The sequence below is a fragment of the Phalangium opilio genome, unplaced genomic scaffold (assembly GCF_054372755.1).
Source record: "Phalangium opilio isolate 3A_F unplaced genomic scaffold, DU_Popi_V2 ptg000209l_1, whole genome shotgun sequence".
In the NCBI taxonomy this organism is placed as follows: domain Eukaryota; kingdom Metazoa; phylum Arthropoda; class Arachnida; order Opiliones; family Phalangiidae; genus Phalangium; species Phalangium opilio.
Window position 1 is genome coordinate 21,783,309 of NW_028324217.1, and position 16,814 is coordinate 21,800,122.

General features: G+C 37.3%; 2 protein-coding genes across 2 annotated transcripts; both read right to left on the bottom strand.

The window, feature by feature from the left end:
* Window positions 1-1,885: 1,885 nt before the first annotated feature.
* On the bottom strand, window positions 1,886-13,120 carry LOC149621260 (E3 ubiquitin-protein ligase UHRF1-like). The gene is made up of 7 exons (XM_089855927.1): window positions 12,913-13,120; window positions 12,343-12,839; window positions 11,764-11,870; window positions 3,814-3,976; window positions 3,597-3,734; window positions 3,273-3,503; window positions 1,886-2,119 (listed from the first exon to the last, which is right to left on the bottom strand). The coding sequence occupies exons 1-7, from the start codon at window positions 12,995-12,997 to the stop codon at window positions 1,886-1,888; spliced, it is 1,455 nt and encodes a 484-aa protein (XP_089712053.1). The 5' UTR covers window positions 12,998-13,120.
* On the bottom strand, window positions 11,760-16,266 carry LOC149621261 (E3 ubiquitin-protein ligase UHRF1-like). The gene is made up of 7 exons (XM_089855930.1): window positions 15,230-16,266; window positions 14,949-15,149; window positions 14,031-14,248; window positions 13,573-13,776; window positions 12,913-13,046; window positions 12,313-12,839; window positions 11,760-11,870 (listed from the first exon to the last, which is right to left on the bottom strand). The coding sequence occupies exons 1-7, from the start codon at window positions 15,395-15,397 to the stop codon at window positions 11,760-11,762; spliced, it is 1,563 nt and encodes a 520-aa protein (XP_089712056.1). The 5' UTR covers window positions 15,398-16,266.
* Between the last annotated feature and the right edge of the window lie 548 nt (window positions 16,267-16,814).

Sequence of the window (16,814 nt, forward strand, 5' to 3'; positions counted from 1 at the left end):
GGATGATAGGGGGTGGACATGAATTCTGAGAGAAATACAAGCCGTAACTTCGGAAACGATCGGGTCTGGTGGGACGCCATAAATGGGGGAGGAATACTCGGGACAAAAGGCAGGTGGGCTACCACAGAACTAGACCCTATTTGGCGCCATCGTGTTGGCCTAATTTTGCATACATATTGCCAAAGTTATTTTAAACTTATTTTCTCATAAATAAAATTTGAAATTGAAACATTAAATTTTATATAGAGTTAATATTTAATAATTATTGTTTCGAAATTATTGCAAAAATAATAGTGCACGTAGATGACGCTGCAATTGGGAAACGCCGGTAGGGATTTATTTGAACGCGCTGGGCGTCACCTAGAGTTGTTACTTCCTATTTCAAGGACAATTGAAAAGATTAATCATTTGATTAAAAAATGGAATTTAACTTCTAACGCATAGTAATGAAACCAAACATGATTTTACTATGTTTGAAAAAACTTACATTGATTATTAAATCTTCTCTTCTTTCGCGCATAAAAACTATCATTTTACGCCATAGTTAGAAGTTAAAATCATTATTTAGTCAAATTTTTTATCTTATAATCCTTTCAATCCCCCTTGAAAGCGGAAGAAAGAACTCTAGGTGACGCCCAGCGCAACTATTTGAGAAACAATAATTATTAAATATTAACTCTAGTAATATTGATACCGCCAGAAGTATATAATACTTCTCTCCGAGAGAAGTGTACCACAAAGCGGGGTAAGTGTAACGTCATTATTCCCAACATCAGAACATTTGTAGCAAGGTTACTAAACCAAATCACATACGCGATAAATAGTTCCCTCATCATTACTCTATTACGCTTAATTATTTGCCAAGGCATGCTTGTGAATTTTTGTCCTAAGTCAAGATGAGGATTGTGGGTTGATTGCTGAGGATTTAGTACCAAAAAGCTATAGAATTGACCCCACGGTGCGATTCCCATCTGAAATTTGATGAGTAGGAAAGCAAACAAACAGGGTGAGCCTGGAAAGAATGACCTTACATAACTAAAGTATTAAGAGGATACAGAGTGTCATCCTTCTTCTATTATTCCCTTCTGATATCACCCATTCAAAAATATATTAAGTATATCGCAGGTGTGTTTCATTTCATCCTTAACTTTGTATTTTGTATTGTTTGTTAAACGCTAAACCTTGGCGAAATTTATACAAGCTGTCAGCGGACAGTCGCTACTCTCCCTGGCACCACGAAGATGGCGGCCTGGCCTCCTCCTTTCTGTTCCCAAAAATTTCGACAAATAGGTGAGAAATCCCTCCATGTATGTAGACTGTACACTTGTGTTTGAGGCAATTTAATTAAACTTACGTTTTACTCCATTTAAACTACTCCACGGAAATATAGCTTGCCAATATGGAGCAGTAGAAAGGAGACAGAGATACATTTAAGGCAACAGGGACTTAAGCAGTAATACGACACGCAACGTCACGCTACCTTCCACTATTGCTAAAATTTTACCAGGAGGAGTGGCTTAAATAGCTTTTATTCTGTAAAATAACATACCAAAATGGCGCTGGAGGTGGAACTAAGCTCAAATTGCCTAGTCCCCATTTTTAAGGAACTTTCGTTGTCACTGCAATAAAATTTCTCAATGGAAAATACCAACAGAAACGTCAACGGTTTTTCGTGTGAAAACGTTTGCTTTTACAATTGCAATATTTTCGTGAAGTAGTTTTAATGGAGTGCAAACAAGTTTCAATTCAGTGCCACAGTAGAGCAATATTCAACGAGACGTAAATGCATTAAAAGAAACTTAATTAAACTTTAATTAAAAGACAATTTAAAACAAAAACAATTTTTATTTTGACTTCTTCTGTACTGGATAATAAATGTAGTTTCTCATTTAGGAAATATTGCGTTTAAAATTTTTCTTAAAATTACATTAGGACTACGTCTAATATCGCTCGGAATTACAGTCCTGCAAAGGGAACACTCGAATTGTTTTGATTTTAGTTGCTTTTTTATACAATTGAAACAGAAAGTGTGGCTACACTTTAAACTCACGGGATCTCTATTCATTAAAATGCCACAAATAGTGCACTGGAATTGTTCGATCACTTTTTCAATGAATTTCTGAAATAACAATAAATAATATTAATTTCGCAAAAACAATTCGCTGGCAAGCCTATAAACGTGAAGGTAAATTATAAGTCTTTAACGGGTGGGGGGGATAGAGAATGGTCATTATTAGGCCTGGGCTGGTACTCAGACTCGGACTGCAACTTGTTTTCCCTCTAGAAATTTGCGAATACTCGCGCGAGTACTGGGTAGAGCTAGTAACTCTACTCGAAGAGTTCATTTTTCTTTGAACTAGTCTAATTTTGTTGGGCAAGTCCATTTCTTCTTCGCGAGGAAACTAATCAATTAGGTAAGAGCTTCTTGACGTCATGAGTTTATAGAAAGTATAGTACACGATGTTGGCGATCCAAAGGTTAATTAATTTTTAGGAAAAAGGGGCGATTTCTCATATTACACAGCGCGAACAAGTTTAAACAACAATGTGTAAGTTTACTTTTTATTATATCTATATATTTTTTGGTATAATCATTAATCTCAGCTAGTTTTGATGGAAAGGATAAATGAAGAGTTCAGGGGTGTGGCTTAAGATTATAAGATAACTCCTCCTACTGAGGGAATGTGCCTAATTGGCTTAGCGTGGAATTTCACCATTTTACTACTACCTAGAGAGACAATTCTAATTGGGGGATAGCTATTTTCTTAGTTCATTAAAGAATGGGAGTAAGGGAGGGCGAATACTCGTGACCGTCTATGACGAATAATTCGATCGAATATCGAGACTGTCTCGGTATTCGTTTGAACCCATTTTTACTATTCGATAAATATTCGACAACCAATTTCGCAAAGGGCCTTGGTACATCTTTGTACCAAGGTGTGTGCAAAATCAGTCAAATATTAACCCCTAAAAATGTACTTTCACTAAAAGCATAGTCATTTTGTAAAAAATGGCTACTAACAACCTCCTTTAGTACTGATATTCGCCAAGTATTCGCGAATAATAGGCCTAATATTCGACGATTAGTCGATAAGACTATATTTTCGTTAAGCCTAATTATTCGATATTCCATTAAAAAATCATTATTCGTCTCGGTATTCGATAAGAAAATTTTTGGGTATTCGATATTCGTCTCGATAGAAAAAAGTGGTATTCGCCCATGCTTAAATGGGAGCCAATGAGTGATCAAATTGTAATAAAATATAAACTTACTAATTCGCCTTTCTCACAAACCAAGCTGCACTCTTCCCAAATCCTTTTATTAACGCTATCCTTTGACATCAGGGCCGCTACTATTTCGGGTATAACGTAAGGAATCGGTTTCGTTTTCTTCGGTTCGGGAGCAACAGAGTCTTGAGGAGATCTCTTCCTTTTCCGATTCTTACTAGAAGGTTTTTCCTCAATTTCTTCGTTAGTTTGTGAAGATGCAGATTCATTTAACATCTACAGAGAAAATATTAATTGAGCTCTTTGCTAAAAAAATTAGTACTGTTTATATTCAAACCACAATATTTCGTTGCTTCCATATTAATTTACCTGCATTTCTATTCCGAGATCTTCGATTCTTTTTTTCCCTTCTTCAGTCCATGGGGCTGGTGTTGGATCGTCCCTTTGTAGAAGAAATCTCCAAATTTTAAATCCGGAAAGGCCTTTCTCGGGCCAGTATTTTACCACCTACAATTTTAACTTCAGTTAGCTACAGCTAAACACTAAATAGGTTCATAAAATACGAATCTTTATGTTATTTCTTCACCTTGTATATTCCATCGTATCGATAACCTTTCTCAGGACAATACTTGGAGTGTTTAAAACCCTTGAAACCTCTTAAAACCCTAATGGGTTTCCCTCTCCGCCAGTCTTTTGCTTCGGCTCCATCCTTATCATTAAACGGCGCTGCGCAATTTTTGGCTAACGCTCTAGAAAGGTAAATTTAATATTTTATGGTTATTTAAATGATCGCGACTATCAACTAATGATAACCATAAAGTGCTAAGGGACCGTCCATAAACTACGTCAAGAGAAAATAAAGCTTTTTCTGACCCCCCGTCCCCCCAGATCACGCTTCGTCACGCTTTTCTCAGACCCCTCCCCTAAAAACCACGTCACATTTCTTTAACCCCCCCCCCTCTCCGCACTATGATTTGTCTTAATTTACAAATTTAATTTGATTAATTTCTTGAGTGATATGCCGCCCCCTCAGAAATATTTTGCTCGGCTTACAATTCAAAGTTCTCTTCCGTTTTGAGCTTTTTCCCTCTGATTGACCTTTAGAATTTTAATGTCTGGATGTGCATTTTATAAGCTTCAAAAAAGTTCCATAAAGCTTAGTTAAAGGGGCACACTTTTTAGGTTTCGACACTGTCACCGAAAACAGACTAATCGAGCTTGAGATTTAGAAAACTTGCCAAAGAATCGAAACCATTTCAATCGGCAGGGGGATTTGATTCATCCTCACAAATAATAGGGGCGAATAAACAGAGACATAAGAGAGTTTACGCTGTTTATTTTAAATGCGCTATTTAAATTGGCTATATATAATGGTGTAAATAGTAGATAATTGCTTAAATTTTCTACTATTTAAGCGATGATGGAATAACAATTTTGGTAAATTATTGTAAGGGTGGACTATGCTGTCTTTCTTCTTCAATAACATAAGAGAGCCAATCGGCCTCTTACTGACTTCGTAACAAAATCTATGCTAAATGTGACGTCACGCATCGAAGAACCCCTCCCTCCCCCTTGTCACGGACCGTCACAAATTTAGAAACCCCCTCCCCCCATAAGAGTGTGACGTAGTTTATGGACGGTTCCTAATAGCGTGTAAATATGTCATTAAATTTGAAATTAGTTTCTCAAGATAGAATATAAAAATAATACATTTCCGCGGATAAAAATATGGACCAGCTAATCAGAAACGTTGAACTTGACCTGGAAAATCTAAAAGACACGTTACTAAAGAAAGGTCTTATACATAATGGTATACGAAAACTAATTTTATGTTATTATCGCCAAACAAACAAATGAGAAATCAAGCTAACTGCATAGTCACTCTGCGTAATAACACCATTAATAGGGTCAAGAAGTATAAATACTTGGGCCTTTGGGTCGATGAACTGTTATCATGGACCAATCATATAGAATATGTGACCAAGAAAGTTAACTCAAGACTCTGGGTTCTGAGGCCCCTTCAGAATAGTTTAGATACTGATACCCTACGAATGATATATAATGCGTGTGTGAAACCAATATTCCAATATGGTAATATCTTTTATTTTAACTCATCCAAGGCAAATCAATCTAAGCTAAGATCTTTGCATACTACGTGCGCAAAGCTCATATTCAATGTTCGTAAATATTCTTCCGCAACCCTGGCCAGAAATGTCCCGAATATAAGCACCCCGGAATATGACTAGCATTATGATCCAATAAAAGCCTTTATTATTATTACTATACACTATAAAATAGTGATGTATACCGATGACTGATATCACAATTTTACTGTTTAATCGGTTCGAGGTTCATTTTATTTAAGGTGGTTAAAAAGATAAATAAATCAGTCCAAATCAGATTCACTGGGTTTAAATAATCGGTTAAAAAAAATCAACATTGATTCATTTACGTGGACCGTCATAGCATGGATAAAGAATGCCCGTGCGGAAATTTGTTTTCACGCTATAGGATCGGCAACTCCCTATCTCGAACGACAGCTTATTCTGTATATACTCTGTTACAACATCGGTTGTCAGCACGCGCAAGCTAGGTTTCTATGTAATCTGGCCTTGCGCTTGCTGACAGGAGACAAAAAACTTCAGGATATTTTAAACGATTTTAAATCCTGAAGATCCTGAAGTTTTTTGTCTCTTGTCAGCACGTGCAAGGCTAGATTACATAGAAACCTAGCTTTGCGCGTGCTGACAACCGATGTTGTAACAGAGTATATACAGAATAAGCTGTCGTTCGAGATAGGGAGTTGCCGATCCTATAGCGTGAAAACAAATTTTCGCACGGGCATTCTTTATCCATGGTCATAGATTCTCGTAAAGCGACGCCTGATGAGGCGCTGTCAAAGGCTTAAGCCACGCTCACACTTACATGGGAAACCGGTTCGAAGCGATTCAAAACGCATCCAAAGTTAAGTGTGAGCAAAACTACTCGAGAAGCTAATTACAAACGCGGTTTCTTGAAGTTGCTTCGCGAACCAACTTAAAGCGGCTTTGGAAGCTAGTTTCTCGATTTCAGGGGTACTTCACGTGGGATGAGACTACCCGTACAAAAATTTACGGCTGCATTTTGCTGTTATTTAGATTTTTTAGAATCTGCAATATATTGCAAATAAACTGGAATATTCTGGAAAAATACTGGAATAAACCTGAAAAAGGTTCAACTTCAGACAAAATTAAGATGCATTCCAGAGAGCAATGCAGAACATTTTAGACGTTTTGCAGAAAAAATATCTTCCGTTGGAAAACATATACAAAATTTAGCTACTCTAGAGTCATAAAATAGCTACCTTACAGCTAGAAAACAGAAGGGAAATAGTAACTACCGTAAGAAATCAGGATGTTTGTAGGCTCATTACAGGTACTGTACCTTCCAGATATATTGTATGCATGTTACAGTCAGAAATTGCTAAGTTTGTAGGATAATGGCAGGCGGGTTTCGGATACTTTTTAGGATAATTGCAGGCGCGTATCATATACTTTGTAGGAAAATTGCAGGCGCGTTTCAGATACTTTTTAGGATAATTGCAGGCGCGTTTCATATACTTTGTAGGAAAATTGCAGGTGCATTTCCGATTCTTTGTCGGATAATTGCAGGTGTGTTTCAGATACTTTGTAGGATAATTGCAGATGCGTTTCAGATTCTTTGTAGGATAATTGCAGGCGCGTTTCAGATACTTTGTAGGATCATTGCATGCGCGTTTCAGATACTTTGCAGGGTCATTGCAGCTGCGTTTCAGATACTTTGTAGGATAATTGCAGCCGCGTTTCAGATACTTTTAAGGACAATTACAGGCGCGTTTCAGATACTTTAATTTGTACGATAATTGCAGGTGCTTTTCAGATACTTTTTAGGATAATTGCAGGCGCGTTTCAGATACTTTGTATCATAATTGCAGGTGCTTTTCAGATAATTTTTAGGATCATTGCAGCCGAATTTCAGATACTTTGTAGGGTAATTACAGGCGCGTTTCAGATACTTTGTAGGATAATTGCAGGTACTTTTCAGAAATTTTTAGGATAATTGCAGGAGCATTTCATATACTTTGTAGGATAATTGCAGGCGCTTTTCATATACTTTGTAGGAAAATTGCAGGCGCTTTTCATATACTTTTCAGGATCATTGCAGGCGCGTTTCAGATACTTTTTAGGATCATTGCAGGCGTATTTCGGATACTTTGTAGGATAATTGCAGGTGCGTTTCAGATACTTTGTAGGATCATTGCAGCCGCGTTTCAGATACTTCGCAGGATCATTGCAGGTGCATTTCAGATACTCTGTAGAATAATTGCAGGCGCGTTTCAGATTCTTTGCAGGATCATTGCAGACTCTTTTCATATACTTTGTAGGATAATTGCAGGTGCGTTTCAGATACTTTGTAGGATCATTGCAGCCGCGTTTCAGATACTTCGCAGGATCATTGCAGGAGCATTTCAGATACTCTGTAGGATAATTGCAGGTGCATTTCAGATACTTTGCAGGGTCATTGAAGCCGCGTTTCAGATTCTTTGTAGGATCATTGCAGGTGCGATTTAGATACTTTGTGGAATAATATCAGATGCGTTTCAGATACTTCGCAGGATCATTGCAGGTGCTATTCAGATACTTTGTAGGATAATTGCAGGTGCATTTCAGATTCTTTGCAGGATCATTGCAGGCGCGTTTCAGATGCTTTGCAGGGTCATTGCGGGTTTTCCTATCAATTATTGTGATTCAGTCGCCTTATATACCCTAAATTTCCAAAAAAATTTAAAGAGGCTTACGCTTGAGTTCAAACGTCAACAATAGCTATGTTTAAAATTATTTTAGGAATAAAGTTCCTTAAAACGATTTAACTAGAATTAAGGTAAATTAATGACGATTAAATTAATAAATATCTATTATATTTTTTTTAATATTTAAAAATAGCCTCTAAATTGCGTCTCGACTTGGAGAGGTTTATTTTGGATTCCCAACTTGTACTCATCCCTTACAAAAATATTAAGCTGTAATTTATCTGAATACACGCTTTTCTGACTTGCTAAATTAACATCTGAGATGGTCCAACTGTTTAGGTACATGTACAAGTTCTTACCACATCTAGCTAAAAAGGTCTTTTCGTCTATCTAACATCCACAACATACACACTCACAGAACATAATCGAAAAAGTCTTTAAAACTTGTAGCTAAAAACCGATTACAACTGAAGGGAAGGGTCCCGACAGGCTTGTTTTACGTCTATTCGCAACCAGGAAAACTGCTGTAGACTTATATGATAGCGCTAAAGTACTTTGTCTCGCAATTTCCTTCACATTTCGAGCGCCATGGTGATAGTAGATCTTGTCTTAATCGGTGAAGTTGGACTGCAACACCGAGTGTATTCAATTCTCGAGTCATTCTCGAACTAGTTCTCAGTAAGTCTCTAGCATTACGAAGTATAGGCAGTGTCATACTTATTGAAACATATCTGATAAACTTCTGATAACTGTATATACAATACTGGCCCTTTTATGACCAAAAATGTTTCAATTTTCTATCTTTTATGGTGGTTTAAATATATTTAGGATCGAGACGTGACAGTATTAGATCAAAAGATCTTATTGAGATGAATGAGTAAAGCTTTTTTAAGATGCCTTTTTAGGCCTAACCAATTGTTTATTCAAAGTTTAGGAAAATAAAAGCAGTAATATTAATGCCTAACAGAAGCAGATAAAAATTTATGGAGCGCTCGAAGTTGACTTCCCGTACAAAAATTTTAAGCTGTAATTCATCTGCATACGCGCTTTTTTATCGCTACCACGCTGTAACCATTAAGGCTACATTTCTGCAGCTCAAAAAACGGGAAAATTTCACAGCAATTCTAGAACTGCAAATTGACTGCCGTTTCTACATTTTCTGTTTGTTAACTGTTAACTGTCTAGACTGGCATAAATATGCAGCGCAATTCTGCAAACGCTATGCAAAGGTAGAAATACCAGCTGTTAGTTTAAAACTGTAATTTGACCGTTTTTATAGATATGTTACAGGTCTGCAAAAGTGATGGAAAAGTAGAAATCCAGCTGCTAATTTAGAACTGTAATTTGACCGTTTTAATAGACATGTTACGGGTCTGCAAAAGTGATAGAAAAGTAGAAATACAGCTGCTAATTTAAAACTGCAATTTGACCACATTTATAGGCATGTTACTTACAGGTCTGAAAGAGTGATTGAAAAGTAGAAATCTAGCTGCTAATTTAGAACTGTAATTTGACCATTTTTATAGACATGTTACAGGTTTGCAAAAGTGATAGAAAAGTAGAAATCCAGCTGCTAATTTAAAACTGCAATTCTACCACATTTATAGACATGTTACAGATCTGCAAAAGTGATGGAAAAGTAGAAATGCAGCTGCCAATTTAGAACTGTAATTTGACCATTTTATAGACATGTTACAGGTCTGCAAAAGTGATAGAAAAGTAGAAATCCAGCTGCTAATTTAAAACTGCAATTTGACCACATTTATAGGCATGTTACAGGTCTGAAAGAGTGATTGAAAAGTAGAAATCTAGCTGCTAATTTAAAACTGCAATTTGACTACATTTAAAGACATGTTACAGGTCTGCAAAAGTGATGGAACAGTAGAAATACAGCTGCCAATTTAAAACTTTAATTTGACCTAAATTGACCATTTTTATAGACATGTTACAGGTCTGCAAACGTGATGGAAAAGTAGAAATTCAGCTACCAACTTAAAACTGTTATTTAACCACATTTAGAGAGATATATTGCAGGTATTCAAAAGTATGAAATTCTACTTTTGAATACCTGCAATATGTCTATAAATGTGGAATAGTTACAGTTTTAAATAGGCAGCTGGATTTCTACTTTCCCATCACTTTTTCAGACTTGTAACATGTCTATAAATATGGTCAAATTACAGTTTTAAATTGGCAGCTGGATTTCTACTTTTCCATCACTTTTTCAGACTTGTAACATGTCTATAAATATGGTCAAATTACAGTTTTAAATTGGCAGCTGGATTTCTACTTTCCCATCACTTTTTCAGACTTGTAACATGTCTATAAATATGGTCAAATTACAGTTTTAAATTGGCAGCTGGATTTCTACTTTTCCATCACTTTTTCAGACTTGTAACATGTCTATACATGTAGTCAAATTATAGTTTTAAACTAGCATCTGGTATTTCTATTTTTCTATCACTTTTGCACACCTGTAACATGTCTATAAAAATGGCCAAATTACAGTTTTAAATTGGCAGCTGGATATCTGCTTTTCCATCACTTTTGTAGACCTGTTACATGTCTATAAATGTGGTCAAGTTGCAGTTTTAAACTAGCAGCTGGTATTTCTACTTTTTCATCACTTTTGCAAACCTGTAACATGTCAATAAATATAGTCAAATTGCAGTTTTAAATTGGCAGCTGGATTTCTACTTTTCCATCACTTTTGCAGAACTGTAACATGTCTATAACTGTGGTCAAATTACAGTTTTAAACTAGCAGCTGTTATTTCTACTTTTGCATCGCGTTTGCAGAATCGTGCTGCATATTTCTGCCAGTACAGACAATTAACAGATAATAAACAGAAAATGTAGAAACGGCAGACAATTTGCAGTTCTGGAATTGTTGTTAAATTTTCGCGTTTTTCGAGCTGCAGAAAATGTAGCCTTAATGTATACCTATTACAGCGTGATAGCGATAAAAAAGCGCGTATGCAGATGAATTACAGCCTAAAATTTTTGTACGGGTAGTTTTAAGTGTATTTTCACCGGCCTTAGCAGACAGCACCAACGAAAAGATTAGCAGACAGCGCAAGCAGACGCGTCTTAAGGTGTGAACCGAGGCTTTTGAAATCGCTTCGAACTAGCAATAAAGAGTGTTCCAAAACTAGTTGGACAAACGAGTTGTCAGCCGACTCCGGTGCAAGTGTGAACATAGCTTTAGTGTAGAAGGAAGTGTAAATAGGAAGATGGACTGCAAAACCGAGTGAAAACAATTCTCGCTTGTCGTTCTCGAACTAGCTCTAAATTAAGTCTCTAGCATTATAAAAATTTTTGGTGTTATCTTGATGTTAACGACACTGTTATGACATCAAAAAAAGTAGCAATAATAACAGTTCACCTTCGTTTAACGCCAGCGCGAACTACAGATCCTTAAACCGGATGGTGACAACATATTTATGATGTCATAAGCTTGTATGCCTAATTTATTTTCCCGTCTCGATTTTCAAATAACAAAACTAAACTCAAATGAGGCTCAGTTTCCATATTTTCTTTTTGGTAGATCCCCAAAACCGTATATCTGTTGAAGGGGGGAAACGTCACAGTTGGGCCTGCCAATAAACGGAGCCGCTTTTCACCCTCCCTCCGTGCGGGCCGCTGAAGAACTCTATGCTAAATTTCCAGCACAATATGGCGCCTAGGCGGGGACTGGCGAAAACCGCGCCTGAAAAGCTCTTCTTTCCCCCGAATTGAAATAGCTCTGTACTTGTCGAAAACTACTTACTTGTTATCTCTGGTTAGAACTTGATCGCAAGATTGTTCCGCAGATCTCTTGTTTCCACTTAAATCCCTGCCACCACTTCCGGTATAGTAGAATAGGTCTCCTTCATCCTAAAAAGAAATGAACCCGTTCAAATATCCGTGATGAAATGGGCCAAAAATGCTGCGCTTCTATCAAATAGGCGTTTCCCACACGCAACAACAACCACATAAGTGAAGTTCAAGCTGAGTATTTTATTCACTAGAGGAAGTGATATCCCGTAGAAAGGACTGTATGCAGGAGAAAATAGTGACTTAAGTCACCAGTAGCCCTTTTGTGAACATTGCAGCAACACTCACTACGCTAAAGGTGGGTTTTAATAATAATAATAATCTAGGCTTTCTCTATGAAGGTATTTACACACTAAGCCTGTGGCTTGTTTACATTGCATAGACGGGTGGTGGCTAGCCCCTATGCCCCACAGCTAGGAATTAAGCGACTCCATCAGGCGTCCTATTTTTTTCGACAAGCCAGATCTTAGCATCACTTTTTTCCAAGATAGATCGAGCGTACATCGAAAATCATGACTCTACGAATACTAACAAGATCGTCTTCATAGCCTCCAGAAAGCACTATCGAAAAGGCGCCGTCCTCTTCCCGTCCATGTATTCCACCAACTGGTAGGCGATGAACGCCAGATCCAGCGGCTAGATTCCTGTACTGCCAGGACATTCCTACTACTATTCCCGGTATGGGTCCAAAATGATCCATTGGCACAATCGTGCATTCTTTAGTTCTTCCGGCGCAAGCCATGCCTTTACCCCAATCACGAGTGGATGGTCCGATGGACACTCTCGAATTTTTTTTATTTTTCACTTCTTGTCCGGGTCTGACAATTTTGCAATTTCGGCAGTAATAATCGTCCTCTGGTACCGAATCCAGTTTCGGTTTCAAACACCAGAGGTGAAAGAATTTCAAACAGCGATTGCACTGGATTTGTTGCTCAGGTGCTTCTTTACCACCACACAGTGAACACGAACATTCACGGCACTTAACATCCGGTTTATCGTCGCAATTATCACATTCGGGTTTTTTAAGTCCTGTAGGAAGGAAGGATAAAGTGAACAATTTAAGCGATATACTGAAATTGGCTGACAAACAAACAAATTGTACTTTTTAGACTAGAGCCGTTAAGCATCAGTTCATTTAAGGCGGCGTCTCTATCTGCCAAGAGGACATTTTCTTCTATAATATACATTTCATCCACTAGATGAATTTTGCAGTCCTGTAGCGCAGTGTCGTCAACTCTGTTGGGAAATAAAAATACGATTGAAGGAACTGAAACCTTTTTAAATCTTTTTTCGAGTCTTTACGTAAATTATTTAAGTATTGTTAAGGCCTTGAATCCACTTTTCTTTTGATTCGACTCTCAAAACTTTCATAGAAAAAAATATTCTTATTTTCTTTCAAGGAAAGATAGTATTTTCTATTTTATGTTACTTCGTCGAGAATGAAAGGATCAAACCATTAATTTTAAGACGAGAAATAAGTGAAATTAAAAACTTTAACATCCTCTTTTACTCTAGCGCGAGCATTAACGGTGGACTGAATTAATTACCTCAATCAGCAGTTGCTAATTAACTCATAGCTATAATTACAAAATTCATATTGAGCCTTTGAAGTTCAGCTTAAACGCGCAATTGGTTTAAAATATGAAACTAGGAATTTTAGAGAAAATATCGGGGGGGAAACTGGGGTTGACAAGAAATTGGGTGTTCGTTGATTAAAGCAAACCTGCCAATAATTATGATAAACGAGAAAAAAACAAAATACCCAAGCAAGACGGTTCCAACGACAAATTTCAGTCTCCTTGCGCTTTTACGGTTGACGATCATATCGTAATAATATCCAATTTTAGTTGGAGCATCATCGTTATAATTCACCATAACCTTCGAGCCAGGCGTCACTTTGTCAAATGGCACCTTTCGTCGAGCTCTTGGGCGAATACTTTTTAAAGGGAGATCAGCCTTGGTTTTGCTAGAAACAAAACGAAACCAAACCAAAAAAGGGGGTTGGCATTAATTTCGAGAAATGGCCATGAATATGGAGTAGGCAAAGGGGTGCAAATCTCCCCTACTAAGCGTCAGACCCTCACTTTGCCAATCAGGAGCCTTCCCCCCCCCCACTAGCCTTTCACTCTGAGAAGCTTGCCGCCATTTTGGTGGAAAGGGGAGGAGCCATTTTAAGCCACACCTCTCTGGCAGCTCCCTATAGCTTCTGAATATACTCACTCCAGTTCAAACTCAACGGAGTAAATCAGTGAGTCTCCTGTACTGTTTGAGGTTGAAGGTTGATGGGCTTCCTCGGCTTGTCGAGCAATTCTGACAATTTTGGCCTCAAGCCAAGCCCCTTTAAACTCCTCCTGGAAGTTTTTTGCATCAACGAGTTCACCAACATTAAAGTACAGACTGGTTGCTGGTTCAAGAGTTGGCGAGTTACTAATCTCTTCCTTCAAAGCAAAAAAAAAATAAATAAAGATGTGTTAAAGACTTGATGCCATCTTTGAGCGCAAAATGTACTGAAACGCGACAAGGAAAGTTAACTTGTTGTAGGGGAAGCACGTGGCCCGCGCTTTGCTTTAAGCCCGTGACTATTTACAACAACAAATAATGTAAAGTTCTCTAAAAGGGGGCGCTGCTTACAATCTACTCTATAATGGTATCTTTAAGAATTGATGCCAGTCTTGGAATTAAGAATATTTTTTAAACTAGTTCTTGGGATCAAAAATTTTGATCTAGTTCCCCCCCATAGTTTTCCTACAGATTTGCAATTAATAAACTGTTTCCCCCAGGACCAGTAACCTCCACTTTTTTAAAAACTGGTCCAATCAATAGTTTAACAGGTTTTGCTCCAAAGAAAGACCTACGCAATTTCCCCCAGCGTACTTGATGCCATCTTTGTGAGAAACGCAACAAAATCTTAGAAATGGTATTCCTAACATTAAACCCTACTAATTACAACAAATAATGTTAAGTCAAGAATTGGGGCGCTTCTAGAAAATACTCAATTAATTTTGGCAACTGCAACTTGTCTAAATGCAATGTTGTTACATATTGCCCCTTCATGAACTAAGTATGATTAAATTTCAGTTATGATACGTGGTTGGTTCCATTACTGCCCAAAATGTAAAAAGTTGTAACGTTACGTACAATGTCGTTTGTAGTGGCTTCTTCATTAATGGCGGTTTCATTGTCAGTTCCAGTTACAGAACTACTTCCCTTTTTACATCTGACTTCAGCATCGACATTAACCTTTACGAAAACTTGCAACGTATGCCTTTCTTCAATCCCATAATGATATAGAAAGGCGTCTTCGATGGTACCACATTCATCGGTGTGCTTATCGGTAAGCTGTTTTGATTCATATTAATTTAATTAATAAAAAAAAGGTAGATGAATACCAGGACAACAACGGAAAAAGCGCAACTTACCACTTTCCCTTGAAAGATTAAAACAAACCTATTTATAGGAATATCTATAGTTTGTGATACATCGTTCCTGAATGTAAGAACCGTTTTTGTTTTAGAAAAATCACTCGAATTAATCTTAAATATTTTGCCCGAAACCGAGCCATCAGCGTAGGAGACTTTAACCCGCATGTTAAATGAACCAAGTCCAAGCCGCGAGTGTCGGAGTGCGGGTTACTTCGCGTGTGTTTCGCAACTGCCGCCGACCGCCGTGCGCTTCGCCCTAGGCTACAACAGTTGCAGTTATGGAATTTCCCGCCTTTTCTAACCCACCAGGGCCGCGCCCCGGAATTCAAATCGCCGGTAGCGCTAGGGGAATTTCCCGCCTTTTTAAAAGGAGAGCCACGGCCAACTCTAATAACGTGCAAACTATAAAAGCAACCTTAGCAACAGTCTGTAGTCCAAAATAGCATTAAAGCCGCAGCTTCGCAAAGCAATAAGCGGGTCAATGATCTTATGCCTTTTTCCATTTTGCGTGGAATAGTTTTGTGATAGTGAAAAGAAGTTATTGTGCAGCGAATTCTAAATTATCTGACATTGTTTTAATTGTTATAATTATTATTATTTAATTGTATAATTATTATTATTAATTGTTATAATTATTATTATTAATTGTTATAATTATTATTATTAATTGTTATAATTATTATTATTAATTGTTATAATTATTATTATTTTTTTAATATTACATTATTATCCGTTTTTTGTTCTCATATTACTGTACTCCCTTAGTGTCTTTCCGTAACATGCCTAATGTATCGATTTACGATGTTCACACATACGTCACACCAGTTGACTTTGTGAACAACACATTCAAATAAATAAATAAAACCCGAACACAATGAGTGTGGGTAAATGCCTACGTCATTTCATGACAACCTTTCAGTAACCAGTGACGAAGTTATGGTACATATATTATGAACTGATGCAAAAATGTAATAAAATAGGAAAATTTTCTGAGAAAAAGGTTTAGGGATAACGCACCTCGCCAAAATATGGAGCTTCATGTTTTCGATGTCAAGTCAAATTTAATCGCGATAAAGGAACGAAACTTTTGTAAATTTGATATTAAACTGTACCAGAAGTATATAATACTTCTCTTCGAGAGAAGTGTACTACAAAGCGGGGTAAGTGTAACGTCATTCTTCCCAACATCGGAACATTTGGAGCAAGGTTACTAAACCGAATCACATACGCGATAAATAGTTCCCTCGTCATTAGTCTATTTGCTTTAAACTATTTGGCCAGACGCACTTGTGGATTTTTGTCTCACCCCAAGACGAGGTTAGGGAGTTGATTGCTGAGGATTTAGTACCAAACAGTTATAGAATTCACCTTACGGTGCGATGCCCATCTGTAGTTTGATGAGCGGGAGAGCAAACAAAAAGGGTGAGCCTGGGAAGAATGACGTTTAACGTTACATAACTAATGTATTAATCCCCTTCTGACTGTACTAACATTTCGAATAAGTCTGAAATTAGGATATTAAAGGACCTTTCGTAAAATTAATGGATGATATAGGACAGGTTCAAACTTTAGGATTTTATAG

What these genes read in the sequence shown, in the direction of transcription:
- LOC149621260 (XM_089855927.1), bottom strand. Translation starts at nt 12,997, where the DNA reads ATGTATATTATAGAAGAAAATGTCCTCTTGGCAGATAGAGACGCCGCC. An exon ending in GAGGCTATGAAGACGATCTT is followed by an intron (nt 11,871 to 12,342) that starts GTTAGTATTCGT and finishes ATTTCTTTTTAG; the next exon opens with GATGAAGGAGACCTATTCTA. An exon ending in GTTCTAACCAGAGATAACAA is followed by an intron (nt 3,977 to 11,763) that starts GTAAGTAGTTTT and finishes TTACCTTTCTAG; the next exon opens with AGCGTTAGCCAAAAATTGCG.
- LOC149621261 (XM_089855930.1), bottom strand. Translation starts at nt 15,397, where the DNA reads ATGCGGGTTAAAGTCTCCTACGCTGATGGCTCGGTTTCGGGCAAAATA. An exon ending in TAATCTTTCAAGGGAAAGTG is followed by an intron (nt 15,150 to 15,229) that starts GTAAGTTGCGCT and finishes GAATCAAAACAG; the next exon opens with CTTACCGATAAGCACACCGA. An exon ending in GTTGGAACCGTCTTGCTTGG is followed by an intron (nt 13,047 to 13,572) that starts GTATTTTGTTTT and finishes ATTTCCCAACAG; the next exon opens with AGTTGACGACACTGCGCTAC.